This window comes from Elephantulus edwardii, unplaced genomic scaffold (assembly GCF_000299155.1).
Source record: "Elephantulus edwardii isolate Elephantulus edwardi_28Jun2011 unplaced genomic scaffold, EleEdw1.0 scaffold00045, whole genome shotgun sequence".
Taxonomy (NCBI): Eukaryota; Metazoa; Chordata; class Mammalia; order Macroscelidea; family Macroscelididae; genus Elephantulus; species Elephantulus edwardii.
This window is the reverse complement of record NW_006399795.1, coordinates 17,755,687-17,779,160: the sequence shown is the minus strand read 5'-3', so window position 1 is coordinate 17,779,160 and position 23,474 is coordinate 17,755,687. Positions and strand designations below refer to the sequence as shown.

General features: G+C 50.3%; 2 protein-coding genes across 2 annotated transcripts; both read right to left on the bottom strand.

The window, feature by feature from the left end:
• Nucleotides 1–2,660: 2,660 nt before the first annotated feature.
• HAPLN4 (hyaluronan and proteoglycan link protein 4) lies at nt 2,661–10,390 on the bottom strand. The gene is made up of 6 exons (XM_006885963.1): nt 10,383–10,390; nt 6,678–6,804; nt 5,882–5,999; nt 5,268–5,630; nt 3,489–3,812; nt 2,661–3,052 (listed from the first exon to the last, which is right to left on the bottom strand). Exons 1-6 carry the CDS (start codon nt 10,388–10,390, stop codon nt 2,661–2,663), a joined length of 1,332 nt encoding a protein of 443 aa, XP_006886025.1.
• Nucleotides 10,391–13,822: 3,432 nt separating this feature from the next.
• On the bottom strand, nt 13,823–22,787 carry TM6SF2 (transmembrane 6 superfamily member 2). Its single transcript, XM_006885962.1, has 10 exons — nt 22,693–22,787; nt 19,960–20,063; nt 18,753–18,847; nt 18,563–18,666; nt 18,175–18,257; nt 16,399–16,523; nt 16,133–16,234; nt 15,831–15,923; nt 15,083–15,202; nt 13,823–14,032 (listed from the first exon to the last, which is right to left on the bottom strand). Exons 1-10 carry the CDS (start codon nt 22,785–22,787, stop codon nt 13,823–13,825), a joined length of 1,131 nt encoding a protein of 376 aa, XP_006886024.1.
• Between the last annotated feature and the right edge of the window lie 687 nt (nt 22,788–23,474).

The window sequence follows — 23,474 nt, the reverse complement described above, 5'->3', positions numbered from 1 at the left end:
TAACATGGGGTTCCTACGGCTGTATATCATGTAGGAGGAGACTGCCCATCTTTCTTTCTTGGAGCCACTGGTGGGTTAAAACTGCTAGAGAGGCATGCCTTTGGGTCAGCAGCCCCGCTCCCTGTGAATAGCACCACCTATGCTCTTGTAGCAGATTGTTCTGTAAGGTGCCATGAATTATAGTCTACTTAGTGGCTTCTGGTCTTAGTCTAGAAGTTCTCCAGAATCTGCTCAGCATCATAGCAGCAAATAAGCCCTGACAGATGAGTGGTAGCTGCATGCAAGGTGCATTGACTGGGTCTTGTGACTATTTCATGGAGGGCTGGAATGCTACCACTGAACTATCAATGCCTTCCCTGTTGCTTTTGTGAAGCCTTAAACTCCACATACTTCAAGCTCTGGGCGTTGAGGGCCACAATGCTGGGCAGGACTGAGAAGCAGCAGACATTGAGGGGAGAGAACCATGACACTGCGACCTGAAGAACACTGGAGAATGAAGAGACACATGTCATAGCCATGCAATCACCATGAACACCTGGGAGGTAGTTTGTTCACCAAAGTGCATTTATTGATTACTCCCTGGTGGCCCCATTTTGTCATTCATCAAAGAAACAAAGAGCCCCTTTATTGAGCCCCTGCTGTACACTTTGACCTTCCAGGACCTCAGAAACAGTCCTGATTTGAGCCATGGTGCAGAAGAAGAAACTGAGGCTCAGAGAGACTTTGAAATCACTTGGTCACACAGTGAGCAAGAGGAGGAATCAGACCCAACTCTACCTGGTTCCAAAACCCAGGTGATTTCCCAGAGATGGGTGTGACAGTAAGGATGGCTTCCAGTGTGGACGCCAATGCGACTCCCAGTGAGACCTCAAGACTGTCTCCTGTGATTAAGAGGCCTCCCCTCAAAGGTTTAGCCTCCTAGCACAGATCACTCTGAATCTGAGACTGGGAGCCCAGGTGGAATTTCAGGTTCAAGGAGATTCCATCCCCCATAGATGCCTAAGGAAGGTGGGGCTAACATGGGGAAAGGAAGAGGCTTGGTTGGAGGAAAAGGGCAACTCCTGCTTGCACCGCTCTGGGGGTTGGACTCGCCTGTTGTCTTCATCTGTACACAGTGATGCCCATCTGGCGGGTGTTGCAAGGAGTAGAAAGTGGCGGATGTCGTGCACAGCTGCTGTCTGGCAGGTAATTAGCGTGCAAAAGGAGGGGTGCCCAGTAGCCTCAAAGTCCAGTGCTGTCTGCAGAGGCTGCCTGAGCTGGGACACACCAGGAAGAAGGGCAGTTTTCAGACCCTATGGGAGGTACCCTGGGGGGGAAGTTCCTGAGAGCATGCATGCAGCTGTCATGGGGAACACGTTGACAGTCTCCATGGCAACAGCTTGGTGGGGCAGGGCTCTGTTATTGAGGGAAAGTCTAGAGAGAGGGGTTCCATTACCTCACACACCAGAGTTTGGTCTCCATAGCAATAGATGTGGTGCCTAAACCACCTGAGTTGGAACATGGAGGATGGCTGACGCTGGGGCTGGAGCTGGGGAAAGGGGCACCCTGTTTCCTTGGTGAGAGTGAGGAACCAGAAAGTTAGGTTACCTTGGGGGCAGTATGTCACTGCAGCTGTTAAGGACAGCAGGAAGTGGAGTTGAGGGTCTGGGTTGGGAGCCCGGTATGGTATCCATGGTTACAACTGGGGGAGGGGAGGGCAGGCCATCTCATGGGTGTGGCAGCTGCAGGAAGGGAGTATGGTGACAGGTAGAGGCTGTCTTGGTTGCTCTGGTGACAGCGGGTATCCGGGTGGCTGTTTCCATAGCAACAGTGACATAGCTCTTATGGATCTTTAAACCTGGAGAGGGGAGAGGGGATGGTCTCTTTGGTGACAGCTGGGGACAGTGCGCCAGCATCCAGATTAGGAGAATTCCACTCTCCCTCCAGGGAGACACCTGAGGGGAGTGGCATGGATGGCGATCCCAGGAGCCAACTGAGGGTGTGTCAATCCATCTTCACCAAGACAGCTCTGGGAGGTCTCCAGGGAGGCTCTAAAGGGTGGAGCTGTTCTCCAGGGTAACCTGGGGACATGACCTGTGTCGTCAATCTCCTCCCACCTCCGGGAGAAGATGACAACCTAGTCTCCAGGTTACTGCTGGGGAGAGGTTGTTCAGGAGCCCTTCATCTTCAGATGACCACCTGGGACATGGTCACCCGGGAACCCAAAAGTTTCCATTTTCTCTCCAGGTGGACTGAATAGGGGATTCCAGTGTCCAAGTGACAGAAAGGGGACAGGTGGCCATTGATCGTATGGTCCCGGGGGTCCAGCCTCCAGGTAACTTCGAGTTCGAGTTTGTTTCCAGGTGACCTCGGGAGGCATGGCCAGTCTGCAAGAGACTTTCTAGTCTCTTTTGTAGGTTTCCAAGAGTCCTCAGAGGGCATGGCCCGCCTCTCCTGGAGAAAGTTGGGGTAAGAGGGTGAATCAAGTGTTTAGGAGACTTCAAGGGGTTCTCAGTCAGTCTCCAGGTGACCAGAGTGGGACGTGGTCAATTTCCAGGGGACCTCAGGCAGCATGGGCATGGTCAGTCTCCAAGAACTGCAGGTGGTGGCAAGACCAGTTTCCAAGGGACCCAGGGCACTCGGTCAATCTCCAAGCACCCTATCTGTCCTGTCTTCCAGGCCTAGACTCGCAATGGGGTCCAGGCGGCAGGGTCACGAGCTCCTCCAGCCCAGCCGCCGCCACCTGCCCAGCCCCAGCCCCAGCCGCCAGGCGCTGGGTCAGGGGCGCCAGGTGCTCGGTAGCAGTAAACTCCAAAGAGGCGGCGCGAAGCGTCAGGGAAACCCAGGCTACGTACTCCGGGCCGGCGTCCCCCGCAGCGCGCGCGCGGGTTCACGATGGGATAGCGCGCGCTCCCGTCAGCCAACCAGCCCGCCGTGCAGCGGTCCAGCAGCTGTAGTTTCCACGCGGCGAACAGCTGCCCCACCTTGGCCACCGACGCACCGCGCGCCGCGCACGCACGTGCTGCCCCCTCGAAGGGCACGGGCCGCAGGGGCTTCAGGAAGAACACGCGCCCTGCAGGGAATGGGGGAATGATTGTGTTCAGTATCCCGGATCAGAATCTAGGTCCTCTTTGCAGGACAGGATCCTGGCCTGAGGACCCAGGAGCTTCACACGCATTTGTCTCTCTGGACTCCAGTCACAGAATCCAGCCCCTGATCCGTTCTGCTGCCAGGAAGCACAGCCTTGGGGTTCAGAAACTCCTTTGCAACCCCAGACTCCGATCTAGGTATCCAGGACCTTTTTTGCATCTCGCAACCACAGCCTGGGGGTTCAGAACCTACTCATCAGGGACCTGGCTTCAACCAATGTTTGCTAAGTAGGATCTGTCCTAGGGTGGGGTTAGCGGGTCTCGCGCCCCACTCCCACGAGGGGTGAGGATTATGCACTTTGGGGGCGGGACCAGGACATGACTGGGCAGAGCCTTCGTGCGGGGGTGGGACCTACGCACCGGGAAGGTTGGAGGTGAAACAGAAGGCATCATAGCGCTCCTCTGCGTTGTGGCGGTAACCGTAGTTGCGCACGCCCCCAGAGGTGCTTCCTCCAGGCCCGGGATTCGAAGCGCCTCCGCAGGGCTCCCGGGGGTGGCTCACAGGGTACTGCACGGAACCATCGCGGAGCCAGCCTGCGTTGCACCAGTCCAGGCCATCACGCCAGGCCGCGTGCAGCTGCTCAGCCGAGGCCAGAATGCCATCCTGCTCCGCACAAGCACGCTGTGCTTCAGCGAAGGTCAGTTTGTAACGGCCCCCACGGGGGTGGTAGGGGAATACCACGCCTGGGGGACGAAAAGGGGTCAGTCGGGGCCCTGAGACCTCCAGTACCCACCTAACAGCAGAAGCCAAGGCACAGAGAGGCACCGTGATTCTTTGATCGCGAAAGGGATCTAACCACACCTTTCCCAGGTCACATGCTCCTTGACTCCTTCACTTTAAGCTTGGGGTTCTCATAACACCCCTCAACCCTTAAAACACCCCATTTTCTATCACTGGAGACTTGCACATGATCATCTCTCCATCTGGTTCATCTGTTGAGCTCTAATTTATTCTTCAAAACCCATCTACAACCCTCCTCCATTCAATTCTGTGTGGATTTAGAAATCCATAGATGTACTCTGTCTTCCCTGTGATGCAGAATAAATCTCAAGAAACTGAGAGTGTCTGTGCCTGCTACTGATTCTCTCAGAAAGCTGGCCAAACGTGAAAACCCCTTTTACTGCAGCATCACAGAAGTTTCCATTTCCCCTTCCCTGTTGCGTTACCCTCATCAGACTCGCTGAAGTTCTCTATCTGTACTTGGGAGACAGACCATGGGGGTGAGTGAGTATTCCTAACAAATTGGGGTCAAAAGAATACTTGGAGCCTGACAAGACCAAAGATGACCTGTTTGTGCCTTACGTGCCCTGCAAAGGCTCACACCTCTCTGAGCCAGTTCCCCTCTGCTCCTAACAGTATCTCCCTCGCATATTGGGGAAAATTAAATGAGGAACTTTAAAGAGAGCTCCACAGCCATGCACCTAGTGTATAAAAAACATCTCATAAAGGAAAACAGCTACTGTTGCTGCTGTTGTTCACCATCATAATGAAGTTAGACTCTCTCCTGGAGTAATTTTGTTAAGTGAGCTGAAAAAGGCAAATCAATGGGAGGGAATTCTTCAGTTAGAAACTCCACCTACTATTTCAGGTTTAGCCAATCAGAGCATCCCATTTCCCACCCACAGTGATTGGCTCAGACTTGGTCACATGATTCACAAATGGCCAATGAGAGACAAGTCTGGGAGTCCTAACCTGAATATTTAGGAAAGTGATTGCTAAACTGGAAGCAAAGAAGCCTGGTACTGGATTTTGTTTGCTTCTGTGAGTCCTGCCTGAAGTGGAAGCCCACTCCAGAAGCATGACATGGATTTCACTGTGCCTGAAGCTCACTCAGCCCTAGGGTTTCTCACTGTTGGTACTATTGTCATCTTGGCCTGGATAACTTTGCTGAAGGGACTGTCCTGTGCATTATAGGATGCTTGGCACCATTCCTCACCTTGACACAGGAGATGCCAGTAGCAAAGCCCCTCAAATGACAAAACATCTCCTTTCGTTGTCAACCAGTGGACCTCAGAGTCACCCTTTGAGAACCAGTGCTTTAGTCTATGAAGCCTCTAAGTTCCTTCAAGTGTGCTCGTGTCATTTCTGTTTTTTGCACCTCCCTTACCCCCTCCCCACACCCGCCTTGGGCTAGTCACCTTCCAGGTCCAACTTGACCATGCCCGTGTCATCCTCCAGCTCGTTGGTGACCTCGCACTCATAGCGCCCGTAGTCTTGCAGTGTGACGTTGCGAAGCACTAGGGAGGCGTCCCCTGGTCCATCACCCTGCAGCTCCGCCCGCCCGCGGTAGCTGCCAAATGCTCGGTGCTGGGGACCCAGCGCCACGAAGACATCGGTGAAAGCCAGCGGGTCCACCACCTTGGTCCACTTCAGGCGGACGTCATCATGGCCGTGGGCGGCAGCCTCGTAGTGGTAACGGCAGGGCAGGACGATTGTGCCTCCCCGGTGGCTGACCACCTGCCCAGGTGCGGTCTGCACTACCACGGAGCCAGACTCGCCCTCTGCAGGCGAACCAAGCTGTGGTCAGGGGGGCGGGGCTTGGACGGGGCTCCAGAGGAGGGGTCCTGGGGAGGACGTGTGAACTTGAAAGATAAAAAGGGCTAGGAGGGTAGGGGGCTCGGACGTGGGAGGGACGGGAGACTGTGACTGTAATAATGCCAAACTTCGCACCAGGCGTTCATTCCAGACCACAGTCTTGGGTGTCCCCATCGATCCCCCTGTGAGCTAACCCCACACACATACACACACTCACCGAGTACGTGCACAACCTTCTTCCGACCGCGTTGCGCCTCTGTAGCGATTGCGAGCAGCAGGAGTCCCCAGGCTGTGGCCCAGAGCTTGCGGGGGCCAAGGGCTGCCTGGGCACACACCTGGGAGGCAGGTGCGCAGGTCAGCCCACGGAGTGCCCAGTTTCAGGCTTTCCTCTTTGTCCTAACACTCTTGCCACCCTATCCCACGGCGAGGACCCAGTTTACGCCCAGCAAAGTTCCTGCTACAGACCCCCTCCAAGGTCTCGGGTCCCCCCTCCCCTCTCATCATCTGATCTCGGGGTTCTACCCCAACCCTTGCTCAATCAGGCACGCGGAGCCCCGCCCCCTCTCTCCGGGGCTGCGGGAGGAGGAGCTGTAGGCCAGGCGGCGGCAAGGTTATCCGTGCGCCAGGAGACTGCAGCAAACCGGGCCGGTGGGGGGTGGTGGGGCAGAGAAAGAAAGGGGGAGACAGGGGCGCGGGCAAAGGGCGAGGCCGTACAGAGATGGAGGAGAGGGAGATACACAGAGTGAAAACTGCAAGAGACAGATAAAAGGAGAGAGTTGGAGAGGGAGAGCGACGTAGGGAAAGGAAGAGACAAAAGTGCAAAGAGGGGGTAGAGACACAGAAATAGAAGGAGAAAAGAGAAGAGATAGGAGGGAGGCAGAGAATGGACGAAGCCAGCCAGACACAGAGAAACTTGGAAGAACTTAGATCCAGACGCAGAGCAAGAGAGAGACAACCTGGAGAGAGAGAGACCGAGGCCAATTCCCTGTGGGTCCCGTGGCCCGCTAACTCACCATTTTGCCCCGCGTGCCCCTGGTGAGGGCCCCTGCGCCCCCCGCGCTCTCCTGCACTGCTGCGCTCTGCGACCTCCTGGGAAGGACTGGACAGATTTCTGCAGGACAGCGCAATCCCGGTGTCTGCCTGCAAGGGGAGGAGGGAAGGGGGGGGGGTGTCGTTAAAGGGAACGCAGCTGCCGTTTGAGCTCGATGGAAGGATGGCTTGGGGCGCCCACAGAGGAAGAACTCACTGCCCTCCAGCAGTGAATGCTGGGCTAGATCCTTGCCTCTTCTAACTGAACCTCTCAGGACCTCAGTTTACCCGTCTTTACAATGGAAGAGGGGTATGTCTTCTGTCAGATATCTCCCTGGGGAAAGAGGCTAGGTGTTTTGCAAAAGGGGCTTGGCCTTGGGGACAAGGACCTTGACTAGATGTTCACTCTGCAGAGTGGGTGTTTCCACAAGGATCACACTTGACAGAGATGGGTGATGGTACAATGATATGACAAATTCAAGCCCAAATTGGATCCTTGCTGTGTGGCATTTGAGCTTTCTGAGCCTCAGTTTCCTCCTCTGGGAAACAGGGACTGACTGTTTGGTGGGGATTCAATGGCTAGACATGTAGTAAGCCCATTATCATCTATTCAGTTCTTACTCATATCAACCCTATAGGACAGAATAGACCTTCCCTCCTGGGTTTCCAAAGCATCAGCCTTTATGGATTACATAATGATTAGGGGGCTCTGGAGGCCTAGTGGTAAGTAGCTGCACTTCAGTCTCAAAGGCATGCAGTTTGAATCCACTAGTTGCTCTTTGGGAGAAGGATGGGCACTCTCCTATGTGATTTACTGCCTCTGAAAACCTGGTGGAAGTTCTGCTGTGAGTCTGTTCTGACCTGACAGCACTCAGTAACAACAATCTTTATGGAAGTAGATTGCTGTTGTTATGTGCCGTTATGTCACCTGAAACTCATAGTGACCCTGTGTACAACAGCTCTGACATCTGCCCTATCTTGAGCCAGTCTCACTGACTCTGATACACCTACTCCCATTGTCCCAGTTTCTGCAGCAATTCATCTCATCTGGGGTCTTCCTCTCCTATATTGCCCCTCCACCCTTCCAGGCTTGATGTCCTTTTCCAAGAAGCAGTACCTCCTGGTCACGTGCCCAAAGAATGGGAGACAGAGCTTCAAAATCCTAGTCTTCAAGGAGAAACTTTGTCTCACCTCTCTTGAGACAGACTTATTTGTTTTCTTGGCAGTCTATGGTACGTTCAAGACTCTTCTCCAGCACCACAACTCAAAAGGCTTTGATTCTTCTTCTGTCATCCTTAGTCATTGTCCTGCTCATTGATGGAAGCAGATTACCACATCACTATTGTTTGGAGTGGCTCGTGGGTTCAAACTGTGGACCTTTCGGTTGGCAGCTGAGTGCTTAACCATTGTGCCATTAGAGTCCCTAGATATATCAAAACCAAACCCAGTGCCATTGAGTTGATTTCTAACTCCTGGTCATCCTCCATCAAGTTTCTGAGGTAGTAACTCTTTTTTTTTTTTTTATGTGTGTACCGTCAAATTGGATCTGACTGGTACAGGAGGCGTTCCTCCTTCTTCAGCAGAGCATCTAGTGGATTTGAACCGTGCACCTCTGGGATTGCAGTGCAGTTTCCTGCCACTAGGCCACCAGAGCCCGTTGGTAGTAGCTCTTAATAGGAGCAGACTGTCTCAACTTTCTCATGCAGGCTGGTGGTAGATTTGAATTGCCAACCTGTTAGTTAGCAGCCCAACACGACATCACCAGAGCTCCTTCTTTGATGTAAAACCCACTATCATGGATATGATATGTCAACAGAGAACTGCCAGATGTGCAGGCTGGATTTAGAAGAGGTTGCAGTACTGGGGATATTATAGCTAATGTAAGATGGATCTTGCCAGAAAGCAAAGAATACCAGAAGAATGTCTATCTGTGCTTCATTGACTATGCAAAGGCTTTTGACTGGGTGGATCACAACAAGCTGTGGCTGACTGAAAGAAGAATGGGAATCCCAGAACATTTGATTGTGCTAATGCGAAACCTATACTTGGACCAAGAGGCAGTCATCAGAACAGAGTAGGGAGACACTGGATGGTTCAAAATCAAGAAAGGGGTCCATCAGGGATGTATTTTGTCTCCATACCTTTTTAATCTATATGCAGAACAGGAATGTGGCATCAGGATTGGTGGAAGAATCGTCAACAACCTGCATTATGCAGATGACACAACCCTGCTCACTGAAACTGAGGAGAACCTGAAGCACTTGCTACAGAAAGTCAAAGACTGCAGTCTTCAAAATGGATTGAAGCTCAGCATCAAGAAAACAAAGATTCTCACCACTGGACCAATTGGCAGCATCAGTATGGATGGTGAAGAGATTGGGATAGTTAACAGTTTCGGTTTGCTCGGCTCCACAGTCAACACTCTTGGTAACAGCAGCCAGGAAATCAGGAGGCGAATTGCATTGGGAAAGTCAGCTGTGAGGGACCTCTCAAGAGTACTGAAGAGCAATGACGTCAAGCTGGAGACTAAGGTGCTCCTGATCCAGGCTATAGTCTTTGAAATTACATGTTATGCATCAGAGAGTTGGGCAGTGAAGAGGGATGATAGAAAGAGAATTGATGCCTTTGAGTTGTGGTGCTGGAGAAGAGTGTTGAATATACCATGGACTGCTAGAAGAACAGACAGGTTTGTCCTGGAGAGGGTGAAGCCAGAATGTTCCCTGGAGTCAAGGATTCTGAAGCTTCATCTGACATACTTTGGGCATGTTGCAAGGAGGGACTGGTCCTTGGAGAGGGACATCATATTTGGGAGAGTGGAGGGACGGCACAGGAGAGGAAGACCCTCGATGAGATGGACCAATTCTGTGAGTGGAGTGGTGGGAATGAATGTGTTTGAGACAGCGAGGTTGGCACAGGATAGAACGGCGTTTAGGGCTCTTGTACATAGGGTCACTATGAGTCGCAAATGACCCGATGGCACATAACAACAACAACACCATGGTTTGAAACTGTCAACAGCTTCATCTTGCTTGCATCCACAGCCAACACCCTTGGTATCAGCAGTCAGGAAATAAGCAGACACATTGCAATGGGAAAATCTGCAATTAGGGACCTTTTCAAATTATTGAAGAGTAGTGATGTCAGTTTAAAGACTAAGGTGCATCTGATTCAGGCCGTAGTCTTTTCAATTAATTGCTATACATCTAACAATCTGGATAATGAATAAGGATGACAAGAAAAGAATTGCCGCCTTTGAGCTGTGGTGTTGGAGAAGAGCACTGAACAGCCTATCAATGGCCAAGAGAACAGATATGTCTTGGAGAGGGTGTAGCCAGAGTGTTCTTTGGAGGAAAGAATCATTAGGTTTCACCTCACATATTTGGGCATGTTGCTAGGAGGTGCTATTCCTTGGAAAATGACATGATGCTGGGAAGAGTGGAGGGCTGGTGAAAGGAGAGGAAGACTCTCAACCAGGTGGACTAATGTGGTGACTGCTTCAATGGGCTCTTGTGTGTCAGCAAGTGTGAGGATGGTGCAGGACAGAACATGGTTCAGATCTTTTGTTCAGAGCGTCACTATGAGTCATACTCAACTCGATGACACCTAACAACAATCATCAAATTGGTTTTGATTCTCTGTGTGGTATTAAGGGTTTTTGTGCAAAATGCATTCCCTACCCATTAACTTACTTTGCCATGTGGATAAGAAAATATGAAAATATGGTGTGTTAGCCTATCCACAAGGAGATTGACTAGTCTCACCATTAAATCGAGCAGACCCAGCAGCAGAACTGTAGGAACCTCATCTGCCAGAAAAGAAGCAGCAAAAGAATACAACTCGTCCTTTAAGATCAAAGATTGTTGTCTCAGCCAGACTAGAGTCTACGGGAGCAACAGCCACAGCAGCCCCAGGAGAGAACCAGAGACCTGACAGAGGGGACCTTGGGACTGCTGTGCCACAAAACCCGAGCTAAGAGCATTTTGCCTGAGTTTGTTGGAGGACTGGGGAGGGGAGAGCCATAAATGGAAGGATGGAGAGTTTTGTAACACTGACCTAAATCCGCAAAGCTCAAGGCTGAGAAGCCTGCGAGCACACTTCAGAAGCTGTCCTGACTGTTTTCTGCTACTAACCTGGATTATAACCCCCTTTTTTTAAAAACAAAAAAATATTTTTTTAAATTCTTTGTTGCATGTTTTCTTTCCACTCCCCAGCCCAACTGGCAATGTACCTCTTATTCCAGATTGTTCTCCTACATATAATGCATAATCATATATTCCTTTCAGACAGTTCTTCCCCTCATCTGTTCTAATGCAGTGTTTATTATCTATCCACTCTTTCCCTATTCTCTCACCACCCCCCACCACGTCTGTCCTATTTTATAACAGCAGTGTTATGCAGTATTTTTCCTTTTGTGATTGGGATATTTCACTCTGCATAATGTCCTCTAGGCTCTGCCATGTTGTATAATGTTTTACGAGTTCGTTGTTTTTCAAAGTTGCATAATATTCCACTGTGTGAATGTACCATAATTTTTCTATTCAGTCATTTGTTGATGGGCACTTGGGTTGCTTCTGTCTCTTTGCTATTGTGAATAATGCTACAATAAACATGGCGTGCATATATCTGTTTGAGTCATGGCTCTGGTTTCATTAGGGTATATTCCCAGTAGTGGAATTCCTGGGTCTAATGGTATGCCTATTTTCAACTTTGGAGAGTTGTGTCAATCCTTGTTTTTTCTGACCTTTCACCTTTCCAAGCCTGATGCCTTTTTCCCAGGAACTTGCTTCTCTTTACAACATGCCCAGTGTGTGTGAGATGAAGCTTCATCATCCTTGCATCAAAATTATCTCTTCTTTTGGCTTCAACACAACTCAAAGATATTTATGATTCTTCAGCCAACTTTATTCATTGTTCCACTTTCAGATGCATAGCAAACAACTGAAAAGACCATGGCTTGATTCAGGCGTACCTTACTTTTAAGCTGACTTTGCTGCTCCTCAGCATCTTGGAGACTTACCCAGTGCAATACATCTTTTGACTCCTTGACTGCTGGTACCAAGGAAACTGCTAACAACCTCAGTGTTCTCTCCATCTATCATGAAGCCCACTTAAACAGGGGTAAGGACTTAATAGTTTCTTAATATTGTGATCTCATTGATATTTAAGGCTGTAATCTAAGCCAAAGGTCGTATAGCCCCGGTGTGTCTACTTGCCGTACAGCAGTAACTTGTGGTTGCTGTGACACTGATGTGTCAAATGCGTTAATGGTTGGTTACCCATGGCAGACAGTGTTGGGTGGAGCTCCCCAATTAAAACAAGCTTGGAAGCAGGAGTGGCATCCACTTCCATAATAGCTTGCCTCCGGAAACCCTATGAACCTGGAGAAAGGATGAAAGACAAACAAGTATTGAGGATTTTCCTTCATAGGGTCGTTATGAGTCGCCTGTGACTTGACAGCACTTAACAACAACAACAATCTTTGATCTTCTGTAGCAAGTGTTTCAAGTTCTTCTCACTTTCAGCAAGCAAGGTCATGTCATCTGCATAACACACGTTGTTATTAGTTTCCCTCTGATCCTGATGTCACATGCTTCTGCACAGAATCCAGCCTCTTGAATTATCTCTCCTTAGCATACAGATTGAATAGGTATAGAAAAAACGATTAAAAAAAAAAAAGGATCCAGCTCTAACATACACCTTTCTTGATTTAAAACTATACAATGTTCCCTTGGTCTGTTCATACGACAGCTTCTTGGTCTAGGTAAAGCCTTTGCATAAGCACAATTAAATGTTCTCGGATTCCCATTCTCCTCATTGTCAGCCATAATTTGTCAATAAAATACAAATAGACTTATAAAGTGCCTAGTAAGTATAGATAGGGACCTGTGGAGGCTTAGTGGTAAGGAGGTGCTCTGCCCACCCAAAGGCACACAGTTTGAATCTACCAGCTTCTCAGAGCAAGGAATATAGGTTATCCCCTCCCGTGCAATTTACTGGTTCTGAAAGCCCTCTAGTGGGTCAGTTCTGACTTGACAGTCCACCATGACAATAATAAGTATAGACAGATTCAGGGGGACAGGAGAGAACACCCGCAATCAATCCCTTGACCCACCTCCTGGTCCTTTACACAAGTTTAACAATCACACCAGGGAACAACAAGCCCTCCTCCAACCGCCTCTGCTTGTTTTGCAGCCTCAATTTCCCAAAATGAGACCAGGCCAACAGACAGCAGAGGCAGAGTGTGGGCTCTGCGATTAGTCAGGTTTGGATTCAGTCACAGCCTCCCCCTCTTCATTCTCATCTCTGACTTGGAATATAGAATGATATCTAGCATGAAGCATATGAAACTGGCCCCTGCCACTCACTCCTAGTGACCCGCCATCAGGTTTCCAAGACTTGTAAATATTTTTTTTTTTGGGAGAGACTTGTAAATCTTAACAGGAGGAAACCACCATCTTTGTCCCTTGGAGCCACTGGTTAGTAGCAGAATGACCAGAGATGAGTGGCCTTTTGGCTAGCAGCACAACACACACCCACACAACAGACTACGCCATACACACCAGAGCTCCTGGTATAGTGCAGACACCTGATAACTCTGCCAGGTTATTCATTATGATAATTTATTCACGGGCCTAGGAATGAGGTTCCTTCTTGCCAAACGTTGACCCTCGGCAGGTCTTTCATCCACTCTGAGCCTCAGTTTCTCCATTTGAAAGATGAAGCTGTTGATGCCAACTGGAGTCGGGCTTCTGGCTCCCAGGGTCCTGATGAATGGGCCTACCAGGGGCTTGAGAGGTTCCCTTAGTCCTTGCACCCTGAAACACTCAGGGAGTGACATTTTGGATACCAGTAGGGGTTTTTCATTATTAACCAGAGGCTGATATTTTGGAAGGGGGTTGACAGGTATGCTTGAGGATTTAGGGCACTTTGATAGCTGAACTTGACCCCCTGTGAGAGAACACCCAGCCTCTGGGTCTCCTATTCCAGCTGTAGGTCTGAAATCACTCTCCTCAGGCCCAAAGATCCCCTGGAGACATACTTCTTGCCCTTAAAAAAATCTAACCCAGTTTTCCTAGGCCAGGGACAACTGGATATGTAAACTGAGTCCTAGGGCAACCTGGTGCCCCCCTTAATTAAGCTTCTTGTGCTTAGCCATCAAGTCTGGGGACTGTGGTTTTAGGAAGAAGGTGGGCCGCCACAGGCAGCGGCTGGCAAGCAGGTGGGGACTCAAGGCATAGAGCAGGTTGCACAGAAAGACGGGGGCCCACACGTCCTCAGGCACGCGGTAAGTGAAGGCCGTTCGCAGGTGGAGTGACGCGCCCATGTGTGAGAATTGTGCCTGTGGCCAAATGCAAGGGAAGGGTATCAGGGCTGGGACCTGGCCAACATTCCAAACTGCACACTAGGTTTCCTAAATGGTCCCCATTTCTCTGGCTCTGCCAGATTTACAAGTCTCCCAATCCTACTTCCTGCCCACTGATTTCTGAAATATCCCCTCACCTGCTTCTCTGTCCCTGTTCACCTCTGTGCGCTACTACTGCTTCTCTCCAGCTGCCGGAGCAGAAGTTACATGTTCTCTGCCCCCAAATACTGGCTCTGCACCCCACCTCTGCCACCTGGGGGGGGACAGTTCATCTCTCACATGGAGACACCACCAACCATCCAGCTGCAAAATCTCCTTGCCTTGGACACAAATCCCATTGATTCTATCCCAACAGTGTGTTCCATGCCTCCACTGCCATGGCCTGAGCCCAGGCTTCATTACTTCTAACCAGGATCCCAGAAGCAGGCCTCAGCTCTGACAGGATCCCTTCTGCTCACGCAACTCCACAGCGCGCTCAACCCAAGTCCCCAGGGCAAGTTCAAAGCTTTAGTATCTGTCAATTTATCTTTTTTTTTAAAAAAAAAATATGGAACACTTCACGAATTTGCGTGTCATCCTTGCGCAGGGGCCATGCTAATCTTCTCTGTATCATTCCAACTTTAGTATATGTGCTGCCGAAGCAAGCACGTCAATTTATCTTATCTTTGCCTTCATTCATGTTACCTCCCACTCTGTGACTTTCCTTATGCTACTCACGCCCCCAGAATGCTCTTCCCTGCACAGAGTACACACCCCTGCCCTTCAGTGCCCAGTTCCTGTGCAGCCATGCCCTTCTAGTAAACACTCTCCCTCTGGTTTCTCCTCCGGTAGCCTCTACTCCTTCCTCTCTCCATTCTGACCCCACAAGCTGGGCTCTGTTTCTGGCTCTTGTCTCCCCAAGATCAGCTATGCCGCCAGGGGCTGTGCCTGGGACTGAGGAGGCCCAAAGCACCCCACCCAGGCTCTAGCACAAAGGCAGGACAGGCAGAACACCACCCATTTCTCTTGCAAGCCCATCCCACTCACCTGAGCAATGGCTCCAGCAAACACCAGGGCCCAGTCAGGTAGCCAGGAGCAGCCAGGAAAGATGAGGGCGTAGATGGCTAGGCCATAGAAGGGCAGGACGTAGAACATGTATACCAGCATCTAGGGACACACAGCCCATAGTATGAGCAGTTGCCTCAGCTGGGTCCCTGAGGACACCTGATACAGGGACCCAGTCAGGATCCAGCCAGCTATAGACCCCACCCAGGATGGGACACTGCACATCCAGAATCCTATGTCTCTTGTGGAAGCAGCTCCCCTCTATCCCTTGGAGATCACCCCTCTTAGTTTGTGTAGATTAGGCCCACTCTTTTACTCAGGAAGCAGCCTGTGACCTGGTCAATCAGAACACACTAGCTTCTGGGTCATAATAAACGGCTATAGAATACACATGTGACTCAGGCTGAGCCAATTAGAGCATAGCCAAGACTTGTGCCCAAGCTAGGGTGGGAGGCAAATAAGATCACATTTTCTTGGGGTGGCTAAATGGAAAAGGTGGAAACCTGAAATTGACCCACTGCCACCTTACAAAAGGGTTGCCTGGGAATGAAACACATGCCTAGAGGAAGGGCTCCCCATTCTTGGATCCATCCACGCTGGAGATTCAGATTTGCACTTTTTTAGCTGTGGGGTTCCACTAGTTTTGAGTTGTGTGTCTGACATTAGATTCCAAAGAGGGTCGGTGGCACCCTTCCTGCAGGCAGGACACTCTCCTGTTCTGCCTCCTCACCTGCACCTTCGGATAGGCCACGGGATCCCGTAGATAAGGTTCATACTGGTAGATGTAGATGAAGCAGGCATCTGTGGGGCAGTCGAGCACCACCTGGGGCAGAGAAACAAAATAATGCCCCACGACAGTATCCCTCCAACGGAAGCCATACTCCTTGCTGTGGTCTCCCCCTGTCCTGACTCTCTGGATGGAGTCTTTGCCATGCAATACTCAAGTCAGACTCCATAAAGAACTTCCCCGGATGATCGGAGTAGTATTCCTAGACTTTATAAAAAGAAGCAGGATGGCCAATTCAGACTCACCAGGCCCCGGAAGAGAGTAAAAAAACCAGCAAGAATGAGGTATATGACGAGGGCCAGGTCTACTGGGCGCTGCAGGAGGCTTTTCCTGTGTTCTTCTTGTACCTGGTCCACAGGAGAGAAGCAGATAGTGTGACAGGCCTAGCATGCAGCAATAAAGGCTTGTCTCTTCCTGGCAACAAAAGAGACTGACCCAAGGACTTCTAGGATGTTTAGGTATCTGAGGGACAAACAGGGGACACTGAGGCATGTTGACACAAGACACTCACCATGTTCGGGGTGTAGCAGATGGGTGCCTGGGACTGTTTGAAGATTCTTACGCCAGCCCAACATGGGACCAGCATGTAGAGGATGGTGAGGAAGAAGGCAGGCCTGATCTCTGAGCTATATTTGCCTGTGAAAGTGGGAGAAGAATGTGGGATGGGAATTGGAGGAAGACTCACTAGCTAACTGCTTCATGAAGCTGATACATCCTGGTGTGCAGAAAGTGAAGAAGACTTGAGGCTCTTTTTTTTTTATTTTTTTTTTTATTTTTGTGTACGTGTACCGTCAAATCAGATCTGACTGGTACAGGAGGATATTGCGCCTCCTTCTCCGGCAGAGCGTCTGGTAAGACTTGAGGCTCTTACTGCGGAAGATGAAAGACTACAGGCTCCAATACAGATTATATCTCAACATGAAGAATGTAAAAATCCTCATCACTGGAGTAATAGGCAACATCATGTTAGAGGAAGAAAAGATTGAAGTTGCAAAGAATTTCATCTGGATTCATAGTCAACACCCATGGTACAGCAGTCAAAAGACGTACTGCACTGCAAAAACCTCCTGTCAGGGACCTATTCAAAATTGTGACGAGTAAGGATATCAGTTTAAAGACTAGAGTGAGCCTGATTCAAGCCATGGTCTTTTCAGTCATTTCCTATGCACCTGAAAAGTTGAACAGTGAATAAGGGAGATCAAAGAAGAGTCAGTGCCTTTGAACGGTAGTGCTGGCAATGAATATTGACTATCCCATGGACTGCCAAAAGAAAAAACTAATCTGTCTTGGAGAAAGTGCAATCCGAGTGCTCCTTATAAGACAAGTATGGTGTCAGGCAGGGAGACCTTCAACAAGATGGATTGATGAAAGGAAGCTCTGGTGGCCGAGTGTGAAGAAGCTGCACTGCAACCCCAGAGGCGTGCAGTTCAAATCCACCAGATGCTCTGCTCTCCTCCTGTATCAGTCAGATCCAATTTGACAGTACACACACACACACAAAATAATATAATAATAGTAAAATAATTTTTTTTAAAGATGGATTGACAAAGTGACTGCAACAATGGGTGTTAGTATGATGGAAACTGTGAGGATGGTGCAGGATACAGCAAGGTTCTTCTGATTTGTTGCTCATAAGATCTCTATGAGTAATTGTTGACTCGATGGCACATAAAAATCCAGTAGCAGTCTCCAAGGCCTGGCTGGACCCATACACAAAAGGTCACACTAGAGCTCCTGGCTGGATATCTTGATTAATTTGCATGAGCTCTAACACCTTTCATGGCTCCCCATTGTCTATGGCATAATGTCCATTTAGGAGCCTGTGTGTCTCTCAAACAATCTTTGAGCTCCAATTCCTTCTGGAATTGGCTCTCAACATTAGAAAGTTTGGCTTGGTCAACACATCCAATCTTCTGCCTTTTCTTCAAGCTCATCATATCCCCTGAGTTTACCTGACTATACCCACTGCTAAGCCTTTGTCCCTACCATCCCTGCATCCCAGATGGCCTGCCCTATTTGTCCCCACCTCTCAAGCTCTGCCTATGAAGATTTCACTGTGCCCCAGCATCCACCTTATAAGTCCCAATGTCCAGAACATGTGGGGTCAAAGTTTTGGGGTCAGGAGTCAGTAGCCTGGGAAAAAAGTGGATTCAGGATCTCCTCCTTCAGGAAGAAATGAGAAAGCTGAAGGATTTGGGGAAAGGAACAAAGGATCACAAGGGAACTTCTAGGAGCTGGACATTGTCCCAGCTCAGGGGACAAGAATTCCCTGAAGCCAAGTCCTCACCTAGGATGTTTCCTGGAAGGAATGTGAGGATGCTCATGACGAAGGAGCCCAGCCAGTAGAGTCCAAGGTTCCGGTACCTCTTCCTGGGTGGGAAGATCATGGCATGACCAGCAGGTACCTACTTTCTGGTCTCAGAGCTAAGAAGTAAGGTTCAACTTGCCCGGGATGGAAGGGACAATAGAGGGGATGAGTAGAGGAATGGCCAATCAGACCACTCCATCTAAAGACAAAGGCGGCTACCCAGATACCTAGACGGCATCTGAAAACAGCCCCAGAATCTTCTTCCAGTTACCTCAGCCCCACCTCAGGCTGCAGCCCCTGCTGATACTTCTGGCTCCACCTTGTCCTGAGAGCCCACCCTAAGGCCTTGACCTCCCTTCCTGTGAACCTTTTTTGGATAGCACCAGCCATGGCCAGGTAGAGGAGGTAGTGAACAATGCCATCCCAGTAGCAGATGAAGACTCCATGGGCTGTGCTCAGGTAGGGCTCACCCTGTAGGGACAAGTGCAGTATGCAGGTGGGTGGGTGGGGGAACAGAATCTGGGGGCCTCCCATCCCTGCCTCCCACACATACACACCTTGGTGTAGAACTCCATGAAGCCCACCACATAGCCATCTTCTTGGAGAGAGATGAGGAGGTCCACCACAGAGGTGAAGGCCAGAACTGCAAACACTGTGGAAGAGTGGGTGGGTGCATGTGCCATCAGATGTGGGCGGGGCTACGGTGGTGAGGGCGGGACTAGGGTGTGTGGGTGGGGTTAGGGCGTGTGGGCGGGGCTAGGGTGGTGAAGGCGGGGCTCAGGCAGAGGGTGGGGCTTCAATCAGGCATGAGTGTGATCATAGGCTCTGGCTGGGTGTAGAAATCCAGATCAAGAGCACTAGTGGTTTAAGAAAGGAAAGACCCCCAGACATGGGCATGGGGTGAACAGGCATGGATAAGACCGCTGGGATGGGTGTTTGAGCAAACTTCTCACATGCTTTGTATATGTGGCCGGGAGGGACTGGTCCTTGGAAAAGGACATCATGCTTGGAAGGGTGGAGGGACAGTTCAGAAGAGGAAGACCCTGGATGAGATGGATTAATACAGTAACTAGGGCAATGGGAGTAGATGTTTCAGAGACAGTGAGACTGGCTCAGGACAGGACAGGCTTCAGAGCTGTTGTACAAAGGGTAGCTATGAGTTGCAGGTGACTCCTTGGCACCTAACAACAACAGTCCAAGTATGGATGGTCCAAAGATGGGTGTGCACATGGTTGAGGACTGGAATGGCTGTGGATAAGGGCAAGTGTGGGCAGGGCTGAGGGTCAGATATGAAGATTCTGGGCAAGACTTCCAAACTCCTTCCTCCCACCCCACAGATCACATGACCCACAGACCTCACTGGCTTTGTCTGATGGAAGAGACACAGTCCCTGCCTTAAGAGGTCCCAACATTGATAGAAAAAAAAGTACTATCCCTGACTTGAGGAGACCCCAAGAATCACAGGGAGGCATAGTCTTTCAGGGTCTCCCAATGTGATGGGAGAAGGAAACAGGCACTGCTCTCAGGAGCCCCAAATATGAAGATGACCTATTGAAGTTCTCCAGGATAATTGGGGAAGTTCTTCAGGAGTCTCTCTGCCTAATAGCAGAGAGATCGTCAAGGACTTGTCTCATTCTGATGGAAGAGGCCCTTTGGGGCTCTCCAATCTGATGGGAGAGGTCCTCTGATAGCTCTATGTCATAGGATGGAAGCCCTTGTCCAGATAATCCATCCCTCTCAGTCTGTAAAGTCCCACTGACTCACCAGCATAGAGAGGGTCATAGGAGATTTCACCACGGGACAAACTGCGGACGGACACGAGGAGCAGCACCAGGATCAGGATACTTGTCAACACCACCCCCAGTGGGCTGTGGAAAAGAAGCCAGGTCAGGGGGCCAGGCACAGTGCTGGGGTCCAAGCCGTCCATATGGGGCAAGGACAGAGTCTGGGTTGTAATAAAGCTGATGTGTCCATTCGTCCATCCAACAAGGCCCTCCCTTTCTATCCCCAGGCTCTTGTCTAGGCTGTTGCCCCCCCTTATAAGAACGCCATTCCAGAGCTGCTTCTCCACTTGGCCAACTGCTACTCATCCTTCATAAACCATCTACACTGCCCTTCCTCCAGGACTCCACTACTACTCATGGCGGCTGAGTCGCAACCAACTCATAGCTGACCATCCAGCGGGTTTCTGGAGGCTGTAAATTGCATGAGAGAAGACTGCTTCTCTTTCTCCCAAGGAGTCACTTGTGGCTCTGAACTGGCAGAGAGAGGGGTGATGTTTGGGTTGTTGTTGAGGATTGTCAAGTCAGAACCAACTCACAGCTGACCTTCCAGCAGGTTTTCAGAGGCAGTAAATGACATAGGAGACCGTCCATCTTTTCTCTTGTGGAGAAGTTGGTATATTTGAACTGCATACCTTCGGGTTGGCAGCTCAATTCCTTACTACTAAGCCACCAGTAGCCTGTCATCAATAACCTTCGTTTTGCAGTTTACACAACCTTGCTTGCTGAAAGTGAGGAGGACTTGAAGTGCTTGCTGAAGATCAAACATTGCAGCCTTCAACATGGATTGCATCTCAATGTTAAAAAACCAAAAATCTTCGCCTCTGGACTAATAGGCAACATCATCATAGATAAAGACTGAAAGTGTTAATGACTTCATCTTACTTGGACCTACAGTCCACTTGGTACTGACTGACAGGAAATCAAGAGATGTCATATCGCACTGGAGAAGTCAGGAACCTCTCCCAATTATTGAGGAGCAATGGTGTTAGTTTGAAGACTTAGGTGTGCCTGATTCAGGCCATGGTCTTTTCAATCATTTAATTGTGCTGCTGGGAGCTGGACAATGCATAAACATGATAGAAGAATTGATGCCTTTGAATTGTAGTGTTGGAGAAGAGCACTGAATATGCCATAGACTGCCAAAAGAACATATAGATACATCTTGAAGAAGGTGCAGCAAGAGTGCTCCTTGGAGCAAGGATGGTGAAGCTTTGTCTCACATACTCTAGGCATGTTGCTAGGAGAGGCTATTCCTTGGAGAAGGGTATCATGCTTGGAAAGGTGGAGGGACAATGAACGAGAGGAAGACTGTCAACCAGGTGGACTGACACAGTGACTGCTACAATGAGATTGAGTGTGTCAAAGATTGTGAGGATGGTACAGGATAGGACAGGGTTCAGATTTATTGTTCACAGAGTTGCTATGAGTCGTAGTGATGGTACCTAAGAACAAGAAGAAGCCACCAGAGCTAACCTTTGGGTTGGCAACACAATTCCTTATGGACCAGAACTCCACTCCTCCAGGAAGAACTCTAACTCCCCAGAAAGGATCATTGCTCAGCTTGGGCCAGGCAGAGGGAGCATCTTCCCATCCCTTCTGGCCGCCTGATTTACCTCATTATTTGCTGACTTACATTTTATTTCATTTACTCAATCAATTAACTAAGTTCCCCTATGGCCAGGCCCAGCTGCAACACTTCTCAGAGGGTCTCTAGTGCTTGGCTCTGCACATCTCACAAGACTCCTCCTGGCTAAAGTTCAGTGACTCCACCCCTGCCTCTTCTGCCCTCACCAACCTGATAAGGCAGGTCAACCAGCTACACAGATAACATCATGTGTCTCTAGGCAGTCCCCAGCACAGGTGGACAAATCGAGGCCTAGAGAGGGTGGGAGGCCCGTCCAAGGATCATATACTGATGTTCTCAAGACACCACCTACCTGGATATACTGTTGGCCCCTAGGATCCCTATTCTTGCCCTTTCACCCATATCAAATAAGACCCTTGCCAGCCTCCTGTATTACAGCTCCTGAACCTAAGCTGTAACTATGGAGTTATGTCAATTATAGAGTGAGGAAAATTGAGGTTTCCAGATGTGATATTGTTCATCCAGAATCCCAGGGGGCTATAAGGGACTGGATCCAGCAATTTGCATCCAGAGGCCAGCTTAGGGGACAGTTAGGGTTAAGTTTGGGAGTGGAAGGGGCTTGCGGACACGAGGAGAAATTGTTGCTATGGCCAGAGTGGTTTTGTCTTGAATGAGAGGACAGTCCCTGACTTGAGCCAGGAAGTCATGGAGAAACCTTTGGTGGGAGCTGCTGGGCAGGGCATATGTGGCAACTGCCAGCTCACCCAGGCCTTATCTGGGCCATACTTTGACCCCAGTGACTGGAGCCTGTGCTTGGTGCATCGCCGCGGAAGACCCTCGGAAGTCATACCTTGCAGGGGGAATTCTGCCCCTCCACGTCCCTTCTCTCAGTCCTCAAGAGACCCACAACAGTCCCACGCCCCCTGGTCGTCTTCCGGGTGGGAAGAGGACTTCCGGTTGGGATCAGAGGAAGTTTCCTGGCCCAGAACCCCTTTCTCCCGAGCCAGGCAGGTGCCCAGGCTCCTCGTGGCGCATCTTCCTTCCAGTGCCTCCACGGGGTCCCCATCTTCGGGGCCAGTAGCCCCCAGAACCCACTGCCCCAGGACCCAGGCCCTTCCTTGCACTCACTGCGAGAGCTCCGAGACGAGATTCAGCACGTAGGACACGGGCAAGGCTGTGAGCGACAGCGCCGCGATCTTGCCGGCCAGCGGCGGGATGTCCATGGTGGCTGCGCGCGGACCCTGGCGCTGCCTCCCGAGCGCCGGCTCGAAGGTGCATCTGGTGGGGGGGGTCGCTGGGGCCCCGCCCCGCACAAAGGTCGCCCCCCGCCCGCGCCCCGCCGCCGAGGCGGGGGTGGGGGAGCCGGCCAGCTCCGGGGAGTCTCAGAGGCACTGCACCCCGCCCTCCCTTCTCCCTGTCCTGCCCTTTTCCCTCCCCTTAGGTACAGTCCCCTTAGGTACGGTTCCTTCCCTTCTCGCGTTAATCCTGCTACAGTTTTGCGGTGGCGGTCTGATCGCCAAACCAGTTTCTTACTTATCAATATCTAGAAGACAACGCGCAGGACCCTTGCTCTCAGATACTATGGGCTGCGTCCTGGAGCCCGGGACTTGGCAGCGTCATTGTAGGGGAATTCCTAGGCTTTGTGTTCTGACACTTCCATCAGGACCCCAACCTAGCCAGCAGGGTTTCTGCCTCACCACTGGGCTAAAAGGCAACATCATGATATATGGAGAAAAGACTGAAGTTGTCAATGATTTTCTTTTGCTTGGACCCGCAATCAATACCGTTAGTACAGGCAGTCAAGAAATTAAGACATACTGACACCCAAGCAGATATATGCACACCCATGTTTATTGCAGCTTTGTTCACAATAGCAAGGAGTTGGAAACAACCTAAGTGCCCATCAACAA